At 43.0% G+C, this 19,797-nt stretch overlaps 1 protein-coding gene across 5 annotated transcripts in view; it reads right to left on the bottom strand.

Moving 5' to 3' along the window:
- The window catches only part of LOC148013048 (Galactose oxidase/kelch repeat superfamily protein), a 97,978-nt gene that overhangs the window by 74,386 nt on the left and 3,795 nt on the right, over positions 1–19,797 (bottom strand). For all 5 annotated transcript variants that reach the window (XR_015688791.1, XM_087667449.1, XM_087667450.1 and 2 more), the window contains exon 2: positions 3,908–4,075. Coding sequence is in view for 4 of the 5 variants with exons in the window: in XM_087667449.1 (XP_087523575.1) it covers positions 3,908–4,075 (168 nt within the window). In the remaining variant the exon portion in view is untranslated. The remainder of the gene's footprint in view (positions 1–3,907; positions 4,076–19,797) is intronic.

Raw genomic sequence — 19,797 nt, 5'->3', positions numbered from 1 at the left:
AATCAAGCCCTTTCTTCAATTTGAAGAAGTGGATCCTTGCCGCACCTTGAACTTCTTGTTGGCTGAAGAATCAAAACCGAAGTCCGAGAAAGACGATCGCTCGACGGAGGAGTCGACATCCCACTTCTTTTGCTTCTCCTCTTCCTTCCGTGAGGCTGCTAACTCCTTGCAGCCCACATCCTACTTCTTCTATTTCTCCTCCTCCTTCCATAAGGCTACTAACTCCTTGCAATCCTTCTGCAAGTGTCCCATCTTACCACAACGATAAAATTGGGTCTTTGACTTCATCTTTCTATCATCTCTCTCCAAAGCTATAAAGACCTCACTAGAACCTTCATAAGGAGACAGAAGCCTCCCCTGCAAACGCAAGGATGCCTCATGCTCAAGCAACATCAAGGACATATGGATAAAGCTCACAAGTATAGAGGATATCTATGCCCTCAAAGCATCAAGGACACATAGGTAAAGCTCACAGGTGTAGAGGATATCTATGCCCTCAAAGCATTTGCGACTCTATCAAACTCTGAGGAAGCTTGTAGAGTACCATTCCCACTAGATAGGCCTCTAGAAACCAGACTACATGTGTCAAAGTTGATCCTGTACCTGTGTAACATAGGGCAAAAATAACTAAATGGTATCCTTTGACTCAAACTTCATCTATTGAAGCTATCCATAAAGGATTACAGCACGCATGGGGAAAGGTGTCTCATATAACATCAAAAGCTTTGACCATATCTCTAGGGATGTCCTGCAAGAGGTAACCACCAGCAGAACTTCTTTAGAAATACACCAAAGCAGTGCAAAATATGCACGTGCATCATCCAAATCACATGTAAGCACAGCTTCCTCATGATTGTCCTCATCAAAATCATCGGAAAGAGGAAAAGAACATTGAGGCCAAGGAATAGCTCCACTAACAATGTACCAAATCCACTTCTGCACAAACCAAGCTTTCATCACAATATTCCATGTAAGATAGTCCGGTCCGTATAACTTATCATCTGCAAAAGTGCACAGAGGAGCCATCTAGAGAAGAGAAGAAGAGAATAAAGAGAATAGAGAGTATACAGAGAGGGAATACATACAAACCAATAGCAAAGACTTCACAAAATGAGAGTTCGCATGTAGTGTGATCAAAAATTGGATCAGAAACGAAGACCAACAACTGCAAAATGAAGAAAAACCTATTAAGAACTCCCAAAAACAACAAAAACGGCCTGTATAAAAACAGTCACTCAACCAAGGTTAGGAGCAAAAAATGAAAAATGCAAGCTTGTTGAGCATTTGATGCAACAAACTGACGATTGCACGCTGAAATCCAAATGCGGGCTGAAAATGCAAGTTGTTGATCTAAAAAACACAAGCCTAATCAGCTTGAAAAAGAAAGATCTATAATCAACAGAAAGAAAAATCACAACAAGAACATAGATCCTACAATCTAATACCATGTCAGAGGTGATGCAGCAATGGAAGCATAGATAAGTGCTGAAATAAACTGCTAAACACAAGACAAAAGAGAAAGAAAACAGAAGAACGCTGCAAAAGAAGATAACTTAGAGATGTACTCGAGAAATGGAATCCATATACCAAACATGAGAATGATGTGTATAATAGTGAATACTAGCTGCGTAGACACTCGCATCAGCTCCTCTCTCCAATAGAAAGACCACTTGAAGAATAATGACAACTAAATTGGAGGAGGAGCCACATAATAAATAGGCACAAAGTATGCCAAATATGATAGCTGGTTGGCCAATAGGAGGAGCCACATAATAAATAAGCCCAAAATATGCCAAATATGGTAGTTATTCAGCCGACGGGCGTAAAATGCGATAAATACCACACAAAAAACACTAAAATAATGCCTAAAATATGGACTAAAATGCCCAACCTATTTGGCATGCACAGACTCATACATGAGCTGACAATCTTACCAACATGTTGTTCCTACTTCTATGGATAAGCTTTCCGATCAAAGGCAAAAATTTCTCAAAGTATATCTAGCTCTAATACCATGTGAAGAAATGCTCTAAATGCAAAAAACACAAAACCAATCATACGATAAAGCACAAACTAGTAACACAGTCAAAGTTAGGATAACTCAGAGACAGTGAGCGCAATGAATAATGAAGTGAATGACTACTGAATATATAATGCTCATGCAACAACCACACTATGTAATGAATACTGAACCTCGAACTCTCTTATCTCTGGGATCAAGGCAAAGGTTATGAGCTAGAGAGTGTGCCGTACTTTGAACGGATCCCAAAACACAACAAAACAGCCTCCATGTGTCAAACAACAGCAAATGCAACTAGAGGTGTTGGATCAAATGCAAACAAGCGGTGAGGAGAGAGAAAGACGAAAAACGCACATACCTGAGGAGAGAGAATAACTAGGCATTATTTGGAGACAGTAGACGATTGCGTAGAAACTGCAAGCAACAAGGAGAGAAACTCAACAAATGTAGATTTTGGATGATCACAACAATGTTTGATTGATGACTACAAGTCCAGCTAATTATGTCAACAACAAATGCAAGGTTCTGACAATAGGCAACAACTCCAAGATGCAAGCAACAGCTCCTTATATGCAAGCATCACCTCTAGGATTCAAGCGACATCTCACTGGCCAAGATGAAGGCTGGAATCAAGAGCCACATGGTAGTAGACAGCAATGGGAAGCTTTGACCACGATGTCCTCCGCAAATGAGGTGTGGGCAGCAAAGATACATTTCTTGGAACCTACAAGAACGAGATTTTGGAAGAGTGGTGGGCTGTACGCCTATTTATAGAAAGTTTGGGGCACCCAAAATAGGGTTTGGCATGTGGGACACAGTAATTCTCTAGCATCACGTTTCTTTTTAAAATAATCAGTTTTGTTCATTAATTAAGCATATTTTGGGGCTATTTAAGTCAAGCTAATACAACTTTAGTCAACATGCCCCACAAGCATGTTATTGTACAACATTCAATTGAAAGAAGCAGAGGGGAATATCGAGTAGAAAGTAAGCATCACTGCCTCTATACATCCGGCACATCCTCTAGAAAACTACCAAAGCACTACCACAAGTGGATTTTGGAAAAGAGAACCAGGATCATTTCCTTACATGGTCCTACGTGACAAATATCTAGAATCTAAATCTGCATTTAGTCATCACTGATATAAAAGCATGTTAAGACTTCCTTTCAAATGGACAGCCACCCTAACAAGTAGAACCAAAGAATCAGTGTTCAAATACACCAATAAACTGTCATCTTGGTTCACCACTGAGTGGACATAAAGAGGAGAATAGGTAACATCAAACTTGCCATTGTTCTAACAAAAATGGCAAAGCAGGCAGATTCAGTTTTTAATCAGCTTCTCTGTACTGGTTAACAGGTTAAACAACCTCATTCACAAACTACATTCCCATCCAGTGACTTGTCAGGAGAAACACTGACATACAGCCTCTATTTACAATGATAAATAGAAAATGACTCAAAAGCTGCTGCTAAGCCCAAGCTTCTGCACCTTCACCCCTTTTACCTGATAACTCTTTATATACTGTTACACATAAAGTTTGCTGCAGCTAGAGTCAACAACATTTGACCACAAACAAGTATTCTTTTGCTTCAAGAAACTGAAACTTTTCCTTGTTATGGTTCCTCAAAATGGATCGAAACCAAAAACAGTAAACCAGACATCTGCAAAATGGCAGCAAAACTCAATCCAAATGGCTGTGAATCTTTAGCAAAAATATCACAAAATGAAATTAAATCAGGAAATCCAAATGAGTTCTGCATTGACACATGATCTACTTCCCAAGAGAACATGGTTACTCTTTACAAAAGCAAGAGAGAAAGTTCCACATATGCATCAAAACAACAGTAAAAGGGATGCATCGAGATCACCACATGGTACTTACATAGTATCTAGCTCGAGGCTTGCTACCAGTAGGACTAACAGATGTCCAAGTCCTAGTGTCTTTGATGGAATCAAGCTTCTTTTCAGAACCTCCATGCACTTTGTCACCATCTTCAGCAGTTACTGGATTATCAGACGAGAGTGTACCTTCCACACTTGCCTCCTCCCCCTAACCAAGATATCCAACAGAAGTATTATTAAAGCAATTAGGGCAGGGTCTACTCATATATCTAACACTTGCATCATCATTTTAGCTTACTTGAGAAAGGTAAAATTATTGGTATCATTTGCAATGACAATGGAGAGATCACAACTGCGGTTTTCTTTTTTTTCTTGGGTAGAATACTCATCTCATGCAAAGAGTAAACATATATATAGCTAGATGCCTCGATGTGAGACATCTTTCAGGCAAAAGCAAGAGTGAAAGAGCTCTAGCTGACTTTGAGGAAGATCTCCAAAATCAAAGGAGTCCTGAAGAGATGGAGAGAACAATGGTTTCAAGTTACACATGCAGTGAGCACTAAGGTTCACAGTACTCCCCAGGACAACACCAAAGTTGAAGGGATCTCTGCATCCTTATTTTCGAGCATCTTTCCCAACTGCAGACATGCCCCCATTAGCAGGAGCTTGCTATTCATCACCTACAGAAGCCACACCCTATAACACACACACACACACACACACAAAAAGTTGATGAACAGCTGAGGCAGCAGTAATGGCTGGAATCGATGCCAAACACAGCAGTTCCGCAGCAAGATGACAGATGCAGAGGCTAACCACAGCAATGTAGATGGTAGTTGGCTGCAAAATGATGATGCCTGGCAGATGGGCAACAGGAGGTGTGTTCACAAGACGCAAACACTGCAGTGGCAGGTGGCTGCAGCTGCGAATGCAGCTGATCACAGCCTGAAAACTTCAGGTAGAGACAAAAGATTGGTAGTTAAACCAAGCATGGTTGTGTAGAGAAGCTTTTTGATTTTGTCATTAGATCTAGGTTGCTCAATCATGCAGGGAGATAACTTCAATCATATGGCAAGATCGGGCTTGAAGACTGTTCAAGTTGCTGTCATTCTGGGTCCAGTCTATGGTTTATTCTTTACCCCGTACTCATCAGTACTTCCAAGTGCCTCAAGGTTACAGGCCAATTTGGTTGACCTTGGAGGACCAGCTTCAGCAGCGTCTACCTTGCCTGCTTTCAAGCCTTATCCCCATGGTTGGATTGGGCCTCTATTAAACCCGAGAACTTTTTGAAATGGTCAGCCAATCAAATTTACCATAAAGTGCTGAAGGATAAGAAAGCCAATAGCTTGGTCTATTTGTGGCAGTAAGGCTAAGTGGTATGATCAGTTGCTTCAATTGTGGAAGTCCAATCTTCCCTATTAGGGGAAAGGTTTCATATGGAGGCGTCTTATTCGCAGTCTTCCCACAAGGGATGTGCTATGCAGTTGCAAGATCTCCCCTAGTAGATGTATCTTCTATACTACATGTGATGAATCTCCTACTCATATTTTCATCTTTTGCCCAATTGCCAAATAGTTTTGAGACTTCCTTTCCCAAGTATGGACCTTGCTGACACATCAAAGAATGCCCATCTGATATTGGGTTTTGGGCAAGATGCCATCCATGGCCATGTTACACTCCCATCATCCTTGTCTCTTTCATTTCATGCAATGGACTAGTCTTTGGAACATTTGACGAAGTTGCAATACTTTTATCTTTGATTTGGCCTCGGGCATTCATGGTCATGTAGGTCATATGCGAGGAATGCTTTTATGGCAGATTACTTCTATGGCTTCAGTTGGCTTGATACTTGGAGAGGTACCTACTCCATGCATGGATATCATTCACTCCACCCCTGTTGTGCCCACTTAATGATCCCCTTCTTTTGTTCCTGTAGCATTGTGTTTTCATAGGTTTTTGAGTTTATAGTGTTTGTTGCATGTCTTTGGTCACGGTTGGCTGGCCAAAAGGCCTGGTGTAAGTATTTCAAAATATTAATTCAAACTTCTTAGCAGCGGAGGCGCAGAGAGAGAGAGAGAGAGAGAGAGAGAGAAAACCAGAATTTACGAAAAAAAAAAGAGAGAGAACCAGAAGTAAATCATCAACATTCAACAGGATAGAGTTAACCCCTCTTTAAAGTGATACGAACACCTAAGTTTGGGTCATAAGGGGTAGAATGGTATCCATGGGTCCTAAGGAACTTGTCCATCCTCTAGAACAAAGACCATGGTGCTTACTTCAATCCATAAAGAGCTTTCTGCAAACAAAAGACCTTGTCTTTCTAGCCAACAAAAGAATATCCCAATGGCTACTCCACACAGACTTCCTCGTCCACATAAACGTTTAGAAAGGCACCTTTTGACATCCATCTAATAGATCGATCAACTATGGTGAGCAGTGAGTGCAACCAATAGACGAAAAGATGTCAAACATGCAATAGAGGTGAAGGTCTCTACATAGTCAATACCTTGCATCTGTCAAAACCCTTACATTATAAGGTAAGTCTTATATCGTCTAAAGTTCCATCAGCTTGTTAGTTTGGTTCAAAAAACCGACTTGGTCCCGATGTCTTTCTTGTGACTCAAATGATACACCAAGGTCCAAGTCTCATTCCAGTCAACACTCTCTAGCTCCTTTTCCATGGCCAATCAGGATGCTAAGAGCCTCCTACCAACTTTTCTACTTGAAATGCACCATATAGTATAACCAATCTTCCTTCTTGGATAGGGTGGTAAAACCTCATCAAGTACTTAATTACAACAATTAATAATTAAGCCTAAACTGCAATGCACACATTACCTTAATAATCTTGGACATTGGACAAACTACTGGCCCCAAAACATGCATCCCTTGCAGTATTTTGTTAACTTTATATTGCAAATGGAAGGAGTACAACTAAGATCCTCTCATCTCCTCCACTAATCCAAGTGTCTCTTGCTATCAAAACTGACCAACAAGCCTCCTAAGCAATTTGCCCCTTGGTTTGCTTGGGAATTGGCCTTCAACATGTTCCTTGAAAAACAAATTCAGCCCCATATCTAATATTGGCTAGGTGGCCTCTTCAATCTCCTTAAAAATCCTCAATTTCAACTACTAGAATTCAAGTCCTACGCCCTCGATTATAAGCATGTATCTTGAGGTAGCTGTCATACCCAATTTTTGTTGTAATTTAGGATTTACAGGAGAGACTAACTGAAATCTCTTCCTCTGATGGCTCAAACTATTGGAAAATGCCAAGGTAACTTGAGAGATGGCTAGGGGATAAGAGAGAATGCTGTAGAGAGAGGTATTTCAGAGTTTCATTTAGAGAAACATTGAAAAGCTACTATTGCTCTACTCAAATAGCCATGGAAGCTATTGCCTACAGCTTAGAACCACCAGAAAGGCTGTTGCCCCCTCCTGTATATTGTCACCAACACCAAAAGGACCTTGAGCTGCTATCACTTGGTTCTAAAGGGCTCCAAACTATTGTCGCATGATGTAGGACTAATCCTTGTTGGCCGCAAATCACATCAACAACCTCTCCTTACTCTCTAGTAGCCTTATTCTCTCTCACAATGGCTAGAATAGACTTCGATCAGTCCCTAAAAACGTTTTTTCCACTTGCATGGGCAAGTTTGGCCAAGTGGCAGTCTTCTAATCTCATTTCCTAGCATTATTTGGCTTATCAAAATAATTTTTAGAATATTACTTTTTGAAATTAATTTAATGTTTATTCTAATATCCAAAAAAATAATTCCACCAATCGATAATTAAATTGGTTGGGTCAATTTGTCTTCCAAATATCCATGAGTAGTTATTGATCCTTAGATTGATATTAATTAATTAATTCATGCATGGTCTCTAATGTCACCATCAACATTAGTGGTTAATAAATTGGTCTACATCAAAATCTGACACCGGGTATCACCTAGTACCTATCACGCATAGCTTATTACAACTTTTGCCTTTGGCACCAACTGATATCTCAAGGTTCTAGATCCCACACTAGGAAACAATTGACTTGCATCTCACATGTGCAAGTCACATTACCACATTTGATTAACTTTTAATCAAATGCTAAGCAAAACAATAAAATTTTACGTCCTTGTGACAAACCACCCCCTTGAAATCTTTGTTCAATCGTCCTCGATTACATTGCATTGTGCCAAAGGAAAAGCATACTACACTAAAATTTCCATAATGCATCACAATCACAACATTGGCCACTATTGTCCAATGCCATATGCCCTAAACCTGCTGAAAACTTCCAGCCAGCATATACATAACATAGGACTGAAAATCAGTCTAGAGCTGTTGCTAGAGACCTATTGGATGCATCTATAACTCATGTTTCTCAGCTGTTCTAACTTCAGAACAATAGTAAAGCATATTCTCAGTATAAACCATGGCTGAAACTGTCAATGGCATTTATTAACATATTGTTGTCCATGGAATCGGTTGTAAACCATCGAAAACTTAGTATAATTTGATCATAAACTAATCATTTATTGATCTGAGAACTGATCACAAACTACTGCAAATGTGACCCCAAACTAATCACAATCTGATTGAAAAAACTGATGCAAAACTGATCCCAAAAGTGACCATAAACGGTTCCCACACTGATAAAAAACTGAACTGAAACTTACCAGATTTTTATCTCAAACCAAGGCAAAAGCTCATGCCCAATTGATCATGAACTGATCCCAGACTGATGCAAAAACCTAGATGTCCGCGTTTGACGGACGGGTCAACTCGTCCAATCCGTCCTATCGAGTACGACACATCCGATCACATCCAATGGAAACTATCCGACTATTTCAAAGTGCCTATTTGTGACCATTTCGGGTTACTCTTGAGATAAATTGTAGGTATTGTTTAGGCTTCCTCTCCAAAAACACACTTGTACATAACCTCCCTCTCTCTCTCTCTCTCTCTCTCTCTCTCTCTCTCTCTCTCTCTCCCCCCATTCTAGCAATATACTCTCCCTCTCTTTCCCTCTCTAATTTCAAATTTCAAGCTCTCCATTCTCATACTCTCTCTCCTCAAGCTCTCCAACCCCACTCCCTCAAGCTCTCCACCATATCTCCACCCTGCCTTTACTTTCAGGCTCTTAATATGTAAACTCCTGGTACAAAGTCTCTAAATGTTTAAAGTGTATTATTTTGAATCCCAACATTAGATATGGACATTGAAAATTACATGTACAATTTTTTCAACAGATGCAAATACAAGATTTATTAGTCCAATTAGTGATGTACTAGTATTGAGCAATACTAATTGGATGTCATCGGACGTGACAACCCTATGCAAAAGTATAGTCTCAGAGCCGCAATAACAACCATACTCATCTACATACATCTCACAATGACTAGTACACTGAGTAGTGACCCCATAGCAAACATATTGTCAACACACTACCTTGGATGCATGTTGAATACATCCGAGATCCACTACATACGAAAGCTGTCCACAACTAGAGGAGTGGAAGTGTTATCTCCCCCTTGAGCATCAGACAATACTCCGGATCCTTGCTCTATTGAACCTAACTAAGCATAAACTGAAGTCAACTCTAATTGAAAGCCATCTAGGTAAAGCTACAATAACTAAGGATAGTCTACCAAGTAATCCTCTTCCATCCACTTTGCATATATTGGTAAAACAATATTCACATTACTGCAATTCCAACTTAACTAATATGCAACATTGCATGGAGTTGACTAGCCCCTCATGTGTACGTCACATGCTAGGAGCACCAAATACATTAGGAAACATTCTTGTTTGCATACTTGGACCATTGCAATGTAACAATAAATGGGAATTTGCATACTGCTAACCATACCAAGATACACTTTTCCATACATTACATGCATTACTAGCTGCATTTTTCTTGGTGCAAGCATTACTAGCTGAATTTCCCTTATGACTTGAACTATATGGAGCATTTGCATCCCTAATTTCTGTTGTAAATTAGGATTTACAATAGAGATTGATTGAAATCTCTTATTTTGATGCCTCAAATTGCTAGAAAATGTTGAGATAACTTGAGAGATGATTGGGTGATGAGAGAGAATGTTGTAGAGAGAGAAATTTTTGAGTTTCATCACAACCAGAAACGTTAAAAAGCTACTGTTGCCCTCCTCAAACAAGCAGCTTATCTTGAAAATCCAACCCTATCAGTTGATAGCTGGCCAACTTTACAAGCTCAGGCAAGACGAGTTGCTGCGCAGATGCGTGTGTGAGCATGAGATGCATGACGTACTAACGGAGGCACACAGTGGAACCGCAGGATGACATTTCAGTGGAGATGCGACAGCTCGCAAGGCTCTGGAGTCCCAACTACGATGGCCTACTCTCTTTCGAGATGTGACGCGATTCATGAAGCATTGTGATGAGTGCCAATGAACTAAAGTTCCTATCCATAAGGACTGCATGAAGCGAACCCCAATTATCGCACAACCCCCCTTCGAGAACTAGGGGATTGACTTCATTGGACCCATTAGTTCTGCAACACAATATTCACAGACTAAGTACATCATTGTGGCCACCGACTATCTAACCAAATGGGCAAAAGCACAAGCTACGAGAAAGAATGATGCTAGGACCACCACTAAGTTCCTATGGAAGCAAGTGATCTCACGATTCGGCTGTCCTGTCGAATTAGTTAGTGACCAAGGCACACACTTCATCAACGAAGTGATAGCTCACCTCCTGTCCTCCTTCCTAGTCATCCATCAGAAATCCTCGCCTTACTACCCTCAGGCAAACGGTCAAGCTGAGTCAACAAATAAAATCTCGGTAAACGTCCTGACCAAGGTCGTCTTTGCGTCACGCAAGGATTGGGATAACAAATTGATGGCGGCCTTGTGGGCCTACCGCACAGCTTACAAGACGGCAGTAGGACAAATCCCCTTTAGATTGACATATGGTACAGAGGCAATCCTTCCCTTGAAATTCTTCGTACCAAGCCTTAGAATAGCCTTTCAAGAAAGACAGGATGCGAAGGGGGCATGGACGGAACGCTTGATTGAACTCGAATGCTTAACGGAAACCTGACTTCTAGCCATCCATATGCTCATATGCGAGAAGGCAAGATGCAAGAGTTGGTTTGACAAGCATATCAAGCTGCGCAACTTCAAACAGGGTGACTTAGTACTACTGTACTCAATCAAGGAACATAAGCAAAAGCTGAAGTTTCAAGGGCTAGGACCTTTTAAGATTCGGACCATCAGTTGAACCAGCAACGTCGAGCTGGAAACCCTAAAGGGTGAGGACATAGGCTTCTTTAATAGCAACCGCATAAAGAAGTATTTTCCTCCCACGTACCCATTGCATGAGCCCCCAATGCTAGCACCCCCCATCTACGTACGAGTAGCCACTATCACTGAGGTGGACGGTGAGGATGAGGAAGCAGTACCAAGAGCTTACCTACGCATGACAGTTATTGCTAAATGCACATGCACCATCAACGCATTGATCGATGAGGGAGACGATTTTAACATCTCGACTCGTGACCATTGGACCCAAATTGGCAAACCACTATTGCAACCCACTATTGCTAACCTCACTCCTTATAGAGGCCAACCCTACACACTTTTGGAAAAGTACAAGGTTGCAGTTTCTATCAAGACTCAAAGCATACCAATAATCTTCTTTCTGTGTGTTGCCCAACATTAAGAATGCAGGCTCAAAATCGCTATTAGGATGAACTTTCAAAAAGCAAGTCTCTTGCAATGTCGATTGTGAGTCGTAGCGTATCCACCTAGCCGAGGGTAACATCCGCATAGTTACAGCTTTCAGCAAGGGCAGTGTGACTTTTTTCAAGTCCACAGAGCCACCGGTAGAGAAACCCACCACCAAGTCTCAGGAGGGGGGTCGGGACTTGCAACAACAACCTACCCAGCCTCGAGGCCAAAAACCCACTAGAACCAACATTGAAGCCCATGAGCCCCGGTTCAAATGGATACCTAAACAGTATGCAACCTAGGAATAGAAACCTGTGGCCTCGCAAGGCTAAGGATCCGTACCCGAAACCTAGAAGGTTGAGACGAAACTATAAACATCGGCGTACGGTCAAAAAGCCACAACGGGTCCCCAAGGCCTTGTTGCAAGCACAAGGCTACTATACGGGTAACACCTAAATTTGGATGCCTAAAGCCCAAACATCCAAAGACACTACTCAAACACCATCCTCAAGCTTGCCCACATGAAACGTCCCGTCAAAACCACTCAAACCACAAGCGACTCAAGCCACAAAATCCATGGAACCTCTAAAGCCTAGCTCAACAAGGCATAAGCCAATATATCGGCCAAAACCACAACCTGTTACTAACAAACCAACCCCATCTAGTCCGGGTGATGCCCCCCCTTCAACCCTCAAATGCACCAAGTAGTATGCCACCTCTGCAACCACAACCATGCCCATCGAACATAAGGCCAAGCTACAAACTCGTGAGCAAACCAAGCGACAACCACTAGCTACGCACCTCTCTAGCACTGTCAAACCTCAACCACCTGCCCGGCTTAGACCCTCTTATGAGCGGCGCTAAATTCTAACCTTGGCTGTAGATTTAGCTGAAAATATTGGGGACGACTTGGTTGCTTGCCTCCGACGCTTGGACGCTACTTTCATGACATTGGCTAAACAATACAATCGACTAGATCTAGAACTCTTGGAAAAACCTATAGTGACGGAAGTGCGAACGCTCCCTTGCTCTTAGGAGTCGAAATTTGTATTCGTTAAAGCTTCCGAAGCAGTTGTAGAGTTAATTGTAACCTAGGTATCCAAGGAACAAGCAACCAAACAACGTCTCATCACATTGTATAGCAAGAGCACGATCATGGCCACGAACCAAGAAATCGAGAAGTTGCAATGACTTGCCGACAGCAATTCCCCCTTCTTGCAGAAATGATGCACTCTACTATTGCAATGGGAGCTAGAGGGATGCCAAATAATGACCAATGCAGAATAGCGACGTACAATCAAAGCATCTGAATATGACCCAACCTATATCGCTCCAACTTCATATAGGGTATTGACTACTCTCTGTAATCGACTCATGGAAAACCACATCAAAGAACACCCTTATCTAGATCGCATCCTCACCGAGGAGGAGTTGCTAGCAGAGTGGCCTCTGGTGACTTATTACTTGATGTCCTCACTTACATTACATGTAAACATCCGCCCTTTCGATATGGACAGCTATGCTCGGTTAGAATATAATCCGAGTTTCTATTCTTAGCTCATGCAAAAGTAAAACACTAAGATTGTGTGCTAAAGACCCTTTATCCTCTAACCATTTCATCCTAGGAAAGATTCTTTTCATTCCGAAGGGGGAAGGAGTAAGGTGAATCAAACCAAACACATAAAGAAAATAATAAAGTAAAAGCACACATTGCAAGGGTAAAATGCAACAACTTGTGATTAAGAAAAAGGTCGATAAAAGTTAAAATCAATAGACTACTAGAAGGAAAAGTCTACTTCTACACGCTAACATTCAGTTCAACAAGCATGTAGTCGTTTCATGTTGCTTATTCTGAAAACTGCTAATGGTAAATATGGCTTCATGACAGACACCCATCAAGGCAAGCCAAGACAAGGCTAGCAAATTGCCTTTTTCAAAGGAAGAACAAGCAAAGTATGGACTTTCGGTGGAAACGCGAGCCTTCAACCAGTTCAAATTCCGGCATATCTTCAACCTAGATGACATGTCCATTGAAGAACGGACGGTAAGGCACATCATCGAGCAATGCAATCTGCAGAAATACGTGGAAGCAATGAGCCGGAGGGTGGACTACTTCCACTATGCAAAGTTCTTGAGGACTTTACACAGAAACCGCGGCACCGTAACCGTGCATGAGGGGAAGGGAACTCACCAAGTGCAGATTGAATTGACCACGGAGCTAGTCGAAAAGGCATTGGGCCTGGCAAACAAAGTAGAAAGGAAGCCAAAAAGAGACGTATATGCCTTACTAGGGATGGACAAGGTAAAAGTCCACACCAATGACGGCATCAACTTGGCAGACATTCCTCATCTCAAAATCCAACTCCAAGCCAAGATGGTGCACATGCTATTTTCTAGCCAAAGATACAACTCCGTCATGAGCCACATCAACGTCCCCTGCTAGAGAGTGTCGCAACAAAGTCGTTGAATGAGGTCAACCTCAACGGGTTTGTGAGAAAGACCATTGAGACCTCAGCAAAAGCCTTGGCAACAAGAGGGCAGCCCGCTGAAGGAGAATCTCCTGCCACCAAAGCTAAAAGGAAAGCTTCGTCTTCAAAGGCTGCAACCATTGGATTCGGTGGGATCCTCACCGCAATCATCAGGAAAGCCTTGGGACAGGGGCAGGAAGAAGGGGGTGGATGAAACACCAAGCAGGTCGCCACCTCACCAAGAACGGAAGGCACAATCCAGCGAGAGAATGCTGAGCGAAGAAGAGAAAAGCAAAGAACAAGAAGAGCAAACTAGCCGGGGAAAGGCTAGGAAAACAAAAAAGAAAACTGCACAAGAACAGGAGGAAAAGGAGAAGACAAGATAAGAAAAGGTGGACTTGCAAAAGGCCCACAGGGAGTCCAAAAAGACCGAGGAGGAAAGAAAAAGAAAGTAGGAAGAGGAGGAGCAGCTGAGAAAAAAAGAGGAGGAAGACATGGCCCTCGCTACGTGCAGGTTCATTGAGCAACAGACCAGGCACGATGAGCCGGAACTTGCGAGCCCCATCAGAGACGAAGTGCCTAGCTCAAACGTCTATGTGCCTGAGTTCATGCCACCTGTAGTGCAAGAAGGCAAGAGCAAGGTCCCGATCACCTCCATACCCACCCTCCTGACGCCCGCCAGTACCACCGCCATCTCCATTCCCAATTCTACGACCCAAGTGGATACTAGCAATCTTATGGCTTGGATCCAGTACTTTGTAAATAAGGAAATGGGCCAAGGAGCAGAATAAGAAACCCCCCTGGTAGGGACCAAAAGACCAGCTGCGGCAAACGTCGAGTCGAGGCGAGACCCTAAGAACCAAAAGGTGACAGGCTCTACAACCTCCATTCCCGCAACAGAGAGGCCACCCGAAGAATGCAATGAGTACATCAAAGAGCTCCTCTCTTGACTAGAGAGAGCCACGGAGGAGAAGAGAACCACGATAGCAAAGCTTGAAGCTGAAAAAGAGACCATGGCGGCATTCCAGCTGGAGAGAACACGCCAAATGGCCATGGCCCAAATGAAAGTCAATGAGTTAAAAGAGCAACTACAAGCTAAGGAAGAGACAGAAGTTGAATGGCAAGTGCGCTTGAACGGAGAAACTAAGGCCACACAACGCTTATGGCAGCACAATGAAGAGATTGTGGCACTCTACGAAGGTTTGCAAGCTCAAATGGAGAAACTCACTAAAGCCATAGAAGAGCTGGAGGAGCTGAGGGAGGAAAGAGCTCGCAGATGTGAAACAAAGATGGAGAGACTAACCCAAGAGGCTACCTCGACACAGGAGGAGTAGCAACAGCTAAGGGCAGAAATGGAAGACCAAGAACGAAGGCTGATAGTGCTGGCCCAAAGGCAAGGGAAAAGCCTCGAAGACATGAACAAGAGGGCGGAGAAATGGGCCAATCAAAACGAAAAAAGGGTCAAAGCTTTGGCACATCACCTCGCTCAAGCCGAAAAAGAAAAGATACTTGCCGAAAGCAGTGCGGAGGCCGCCCAAGTGAGCTTCCACACCCAACGCGCCTTCCTAGAAACCCTATTAGACGTCACCCAAGCAACGAAGGAAGAGTCCATGGAGGCAACGAAAAAGAAATTAGGAATGGCTCGTAGGGCACTGAAGGCTTGACAGCAGATGCCACCACAACCTAGTGGAGTTGGCCCAAGCCTGGAAGAACAACGCCATTATCTCCTATTGGCAGGACTAACCTCACAGAAAGTGGACACACTCGGTTTCTCGAAGAGGAGCAGTAAGAGCCAAGCCAAAAAAGGAAGGTGGACGTTAACTTTGAAATGGAACCACGTGAAGACGAGCTTGTCCCACCGCCTCCTTTCCCGAGGCCTAAAGAGCAACAACATGCAAACACCTCCGCAGAAAGAAAGGCGGCACTAAGAGAATAAAGAAAGCAAATGGTGGAGGAGACAAGGAGAAAATGAAATGCCAAGGGAGTGAGGGCACCCCAGCATGTGCGGACAACACCCCAGCAAGCTTTCACGTGGACCTCATAATCTGAGAGAGGCAAGAAATGGCTAGAAGCCCCTTTGACATCAACTTCCAATTCCCCACCACCCTGCGTAGAGTGTTACCTATCAAGGTGGAGGAGGTCATTAACATCGGAAGCAGGCTCGGACAAAGATTGTTGGAGGAGAGAGAGCAAAAGCCCACATTATGGGCCACAAAAGACGCCGAATTTTGGTAAAATAAAATTTTTGAAGTACCACAATCTGTGCCCGGCTACAAATGCCAATCTAAATGGAGAAGTAGAGTCTGCAACACCAACCTGGACACTTGGATAGCCTTTTGCAACACTCAACCCTTCAAGCGGAACAACCCAACCTTTATGCCTTACCCTCGAAGGGTAGGAGTGGATTTGACTCCAAGGTCCACTGCCGTTATGACTTCCCTGTAATCTATAATCCTCACTGTACTACATATGAAGATGCCCTCATCTTCACGTCAGAAAACTTGTATGATACTCTAATCCAATTCACTAACCAATTCTCTTCATGCCCTGACCCCGCCTTTATTACCACTTGTAATTACCTTAGATTGCTTAGGATACTCCTTAGGCAAGACCCCACCCCGTGGGAGCGCAACCTCCGAGTGCTCCATTTTGATCCTAATGCTATAGATAGTTGCGCGATGACTCAGTTAATGATGCGAGCCACTCTATTGCCTTCATTTTGCTTAACTCTACTAGAGGACATGAATGATAGCCGCTTTATCCACTGCAATCATCCATTCCTCTCCACCACCACCCTTCAAGTCCGCCTGAACCTCAAGGGGTATCTCCAAACCCGCCGATTCCTTAGTAAATCTATTAAGCCCCCTTCTCCACCTCACTCCGATGACGAAGATTAAACATCTGTAACGACTATGTAACTTTATTATCACTATTTTTTTAAGAAAATATTTTTTTTAATGAAGAAAAAAAATTAAAAACGTGTCACCACTATAAGTAGCACATCCACCACAGCCCTCGCACCTAGGGGCCCTCAAGTTAGGTGCGTCTGGTGGCTTTGGTCGGCCGGCTCCATCCCTAAACCCCTAGCCTCATTTTGACCCCCACGTCCACTTAGGGCACATCAAGGGCACGACACACCCAAGGAGGTAACACTCACATGTGGTTAGACCTAACACCCTAAGCTCCATCCCACTAGCATGCACACAATGCACCACACGACAATGGCACACACCCACACGTAATGCACAACCGAAGGCTCCCCCAACTTCAGGGATCCCATCATCCATGCAATGTGCTCCCCATCTTATGAAACATCCTATCATGTCGACCCAACAAACCAAGGGGCGGACGCAACAATCCCAATCGAAAAGTGAATGAAGATGCTCATTTCGAACAGTGCATAAGAAGGTCATCACAGGCCAAGGCGTCAGATCCATCCAACACAATATTCAATTTCAACATCAAATCCGCCTACCAACCTCTCTCCACGACCAAGGCTCAGTCCAAACTCAAGGGCCTTTCAAGTCCATAAATTCCTCCAACACGAGATCATCTCCAACTCAAGGGCCTTTCAGATCCACAAATCCCACTAATACAAGGGATCATCTCCAACTCAAGGGCCTCACAGCTCCATAAATCCCTCCAATACACCTTCCAACTCGACTCATACACAAACTCAATGAGCTACTTGGCTACTCCAGCAACCGAGTCCGACTCATCCCCCAGCAAGTGCCATGGGACTGGCACTCAATTAGGAGAGGGATAATGTTAACCCTCAAACGAACAAGGCGGAAAATCGAGCAAATCTACAGCAGAAGACATAGCCAAGGCAAAAGTGGAATGGAAAACGAAGGCACGCCAAGAAAAATTGAGAAACACAAGAAGTGTGAAAAAGTCCGAAATCAAGGAGAAGCGCCCAAGAAAAAGCACAAGTTAATACTATTGTAAAAGAGCGCAAGGCGCACCGTGATTTATTTTAAAAGCACCGGGCTCTAACTTGTGTAAATTGTAAATATAGATGGACGGTAGGAAGAAAGCTAGGAAGATAGGAGAACAATGGAAAAATTTGCCTGGGCTATGGCTGGCCATGTAAAAAGGGGATGACCGTCCAAATGGGATTTAGGACTTTGTATATAAGGTTCAAAAGGAATGAGAGCTCATTCTTTGTTGTGTGGCAAATTGCACTCTTCTTCTCTCCTTCTCTTCTCTTTGCTTACTTGTGTGTGCTTGAGGCAGGAAGTGTGAGGGAGTGAATGTGTGAGGGTGAGGGATCAAGGAGGTGAAGCTCTCCACCATTCTCTCTCTTTTCCTCTCTAGTTCCACGCATGGCTATGGAGGATGGAGCTTGGAGGTGGAGGTTTGAGGATGCTTGAGCTTGCATTAAGAATCGTGGAGCTATCGGAGTGCTTAAGAGAGGAAGCAACTCAATCGAGCATCAAGGTAAGCTCACTACACTCGTAGAGAGGGATCGCGCATTGGCTATGTGAGAGGTAGCCATTAGTGCTCGCTTGAAACGCTTGAACAATAGGCGGTCCATGGGTCTTGGCGGTAGAGCTTGCACTCGCCTCTACAAGACTTAAATCCTCAAATATCTATAAAGAGAAGAGGTAAGCCTCAACAAACCAATCAGACAAGCCCTCTAGCGTTGAGAACGAAGTCAATCATGACGGCTAATCGGTGGTAGTGTGGTTATAACCACATCATTGTTTGATTTTGGTTGCCACCACCTTGCCTTCCCTACTAGGGGTGGCCCAACTTAGAAGCAAGTGTCCAAGTCTTTAATTTTGGTCATTTGCGTCTTACCTTTGATCGACCACTTTAGGCTACCATAGTCTGAGCCATCCTTTCACATGCTTTTCATCTACTTCCACTATACATACACTCATTAACATTCATTTTAAGCTTTAGCACAATACCAAAAGGATCTCAATATGAAACAACCAGTCTGTTGATTCTACTTCCATATTAGGTTTTGTATTTTAGTTCACATCTAACATTGTGAGTATCTGTTGATCCTAACTAGACTAAATGTATGATTTTCTAGCCCTTTTCTTGGTACTATACCACTATTTTGATTGTTTTTATGTCAGATGGACTGCCATCTTGGTGGTTGTGCCTTTTCATTCTTGACTACCACAAGAGATGGTTAGCATTGGAGCCATCTCTCAAGATTGTGTATAAGCACATCCTAACTACCTAGGTGATTGATTCTCCCTCTTACTCTACCAACTAAGGAGTACTAGATCTTCCTTCTTCACCCACTACATCCATTTTTATGGTGGATAGCTATATTGGTGATTCTTAAATGGCATCAAAGCTACCTCCCGAGATTGAGATTCAAGCTTACCTACACCACTTTATCAACACAAGAGCCCTATCTTGAGATCGAGTATGGGCATGTTAATCTTAATCACCAAACTACATTTCACCTTAGTCCTTGATACCATACAATGATCAGCACTAGACTCCTCCTTCGCCACTAAAACCCAAGTTTGAGAGGAAATTTCTACCCTTCATTTGGTATTTTTTTCACAGTGTAGCAAATGCAACAAATGCAAAAACATATGATAGGATTGAAAGAAAGAGAGCAACATATGACAAGACTGAAAGAAACAAAGGAACACGAAGAGGAGAGGAGAGAGAGAGAGAGAGAGAGAGAAGAATGCAGGAATCTGCAATGGATCAGTGCTGAATAAGGAAGTAGCTATGTACAATGGGCCATGAAAATATACCAGCTGGAGTATCTCCACCTGCAA

Source organism: Lygodium microphyllum, chromosome 26 (assembly GCF_053477565.2).
Source record: "Lygodium microphyllum isolate KBCC chromosome 26, Lygodium_microphyllum_v1.1.10, whole genome shotgun sequence".
Classification (NCBI taxonomy): domain Eukaryota; kingdom Viridiplantae; phylum Streptophyta; class Polypodiopsida; order Schizaeales; family Lygodiaceae; genus Lygodium; species Lygodium microphyllum.
Note: the sequence above shows the minus strand (reverse complement) of the source record. Positions and strands in the feature narration are given on the sequence as shown.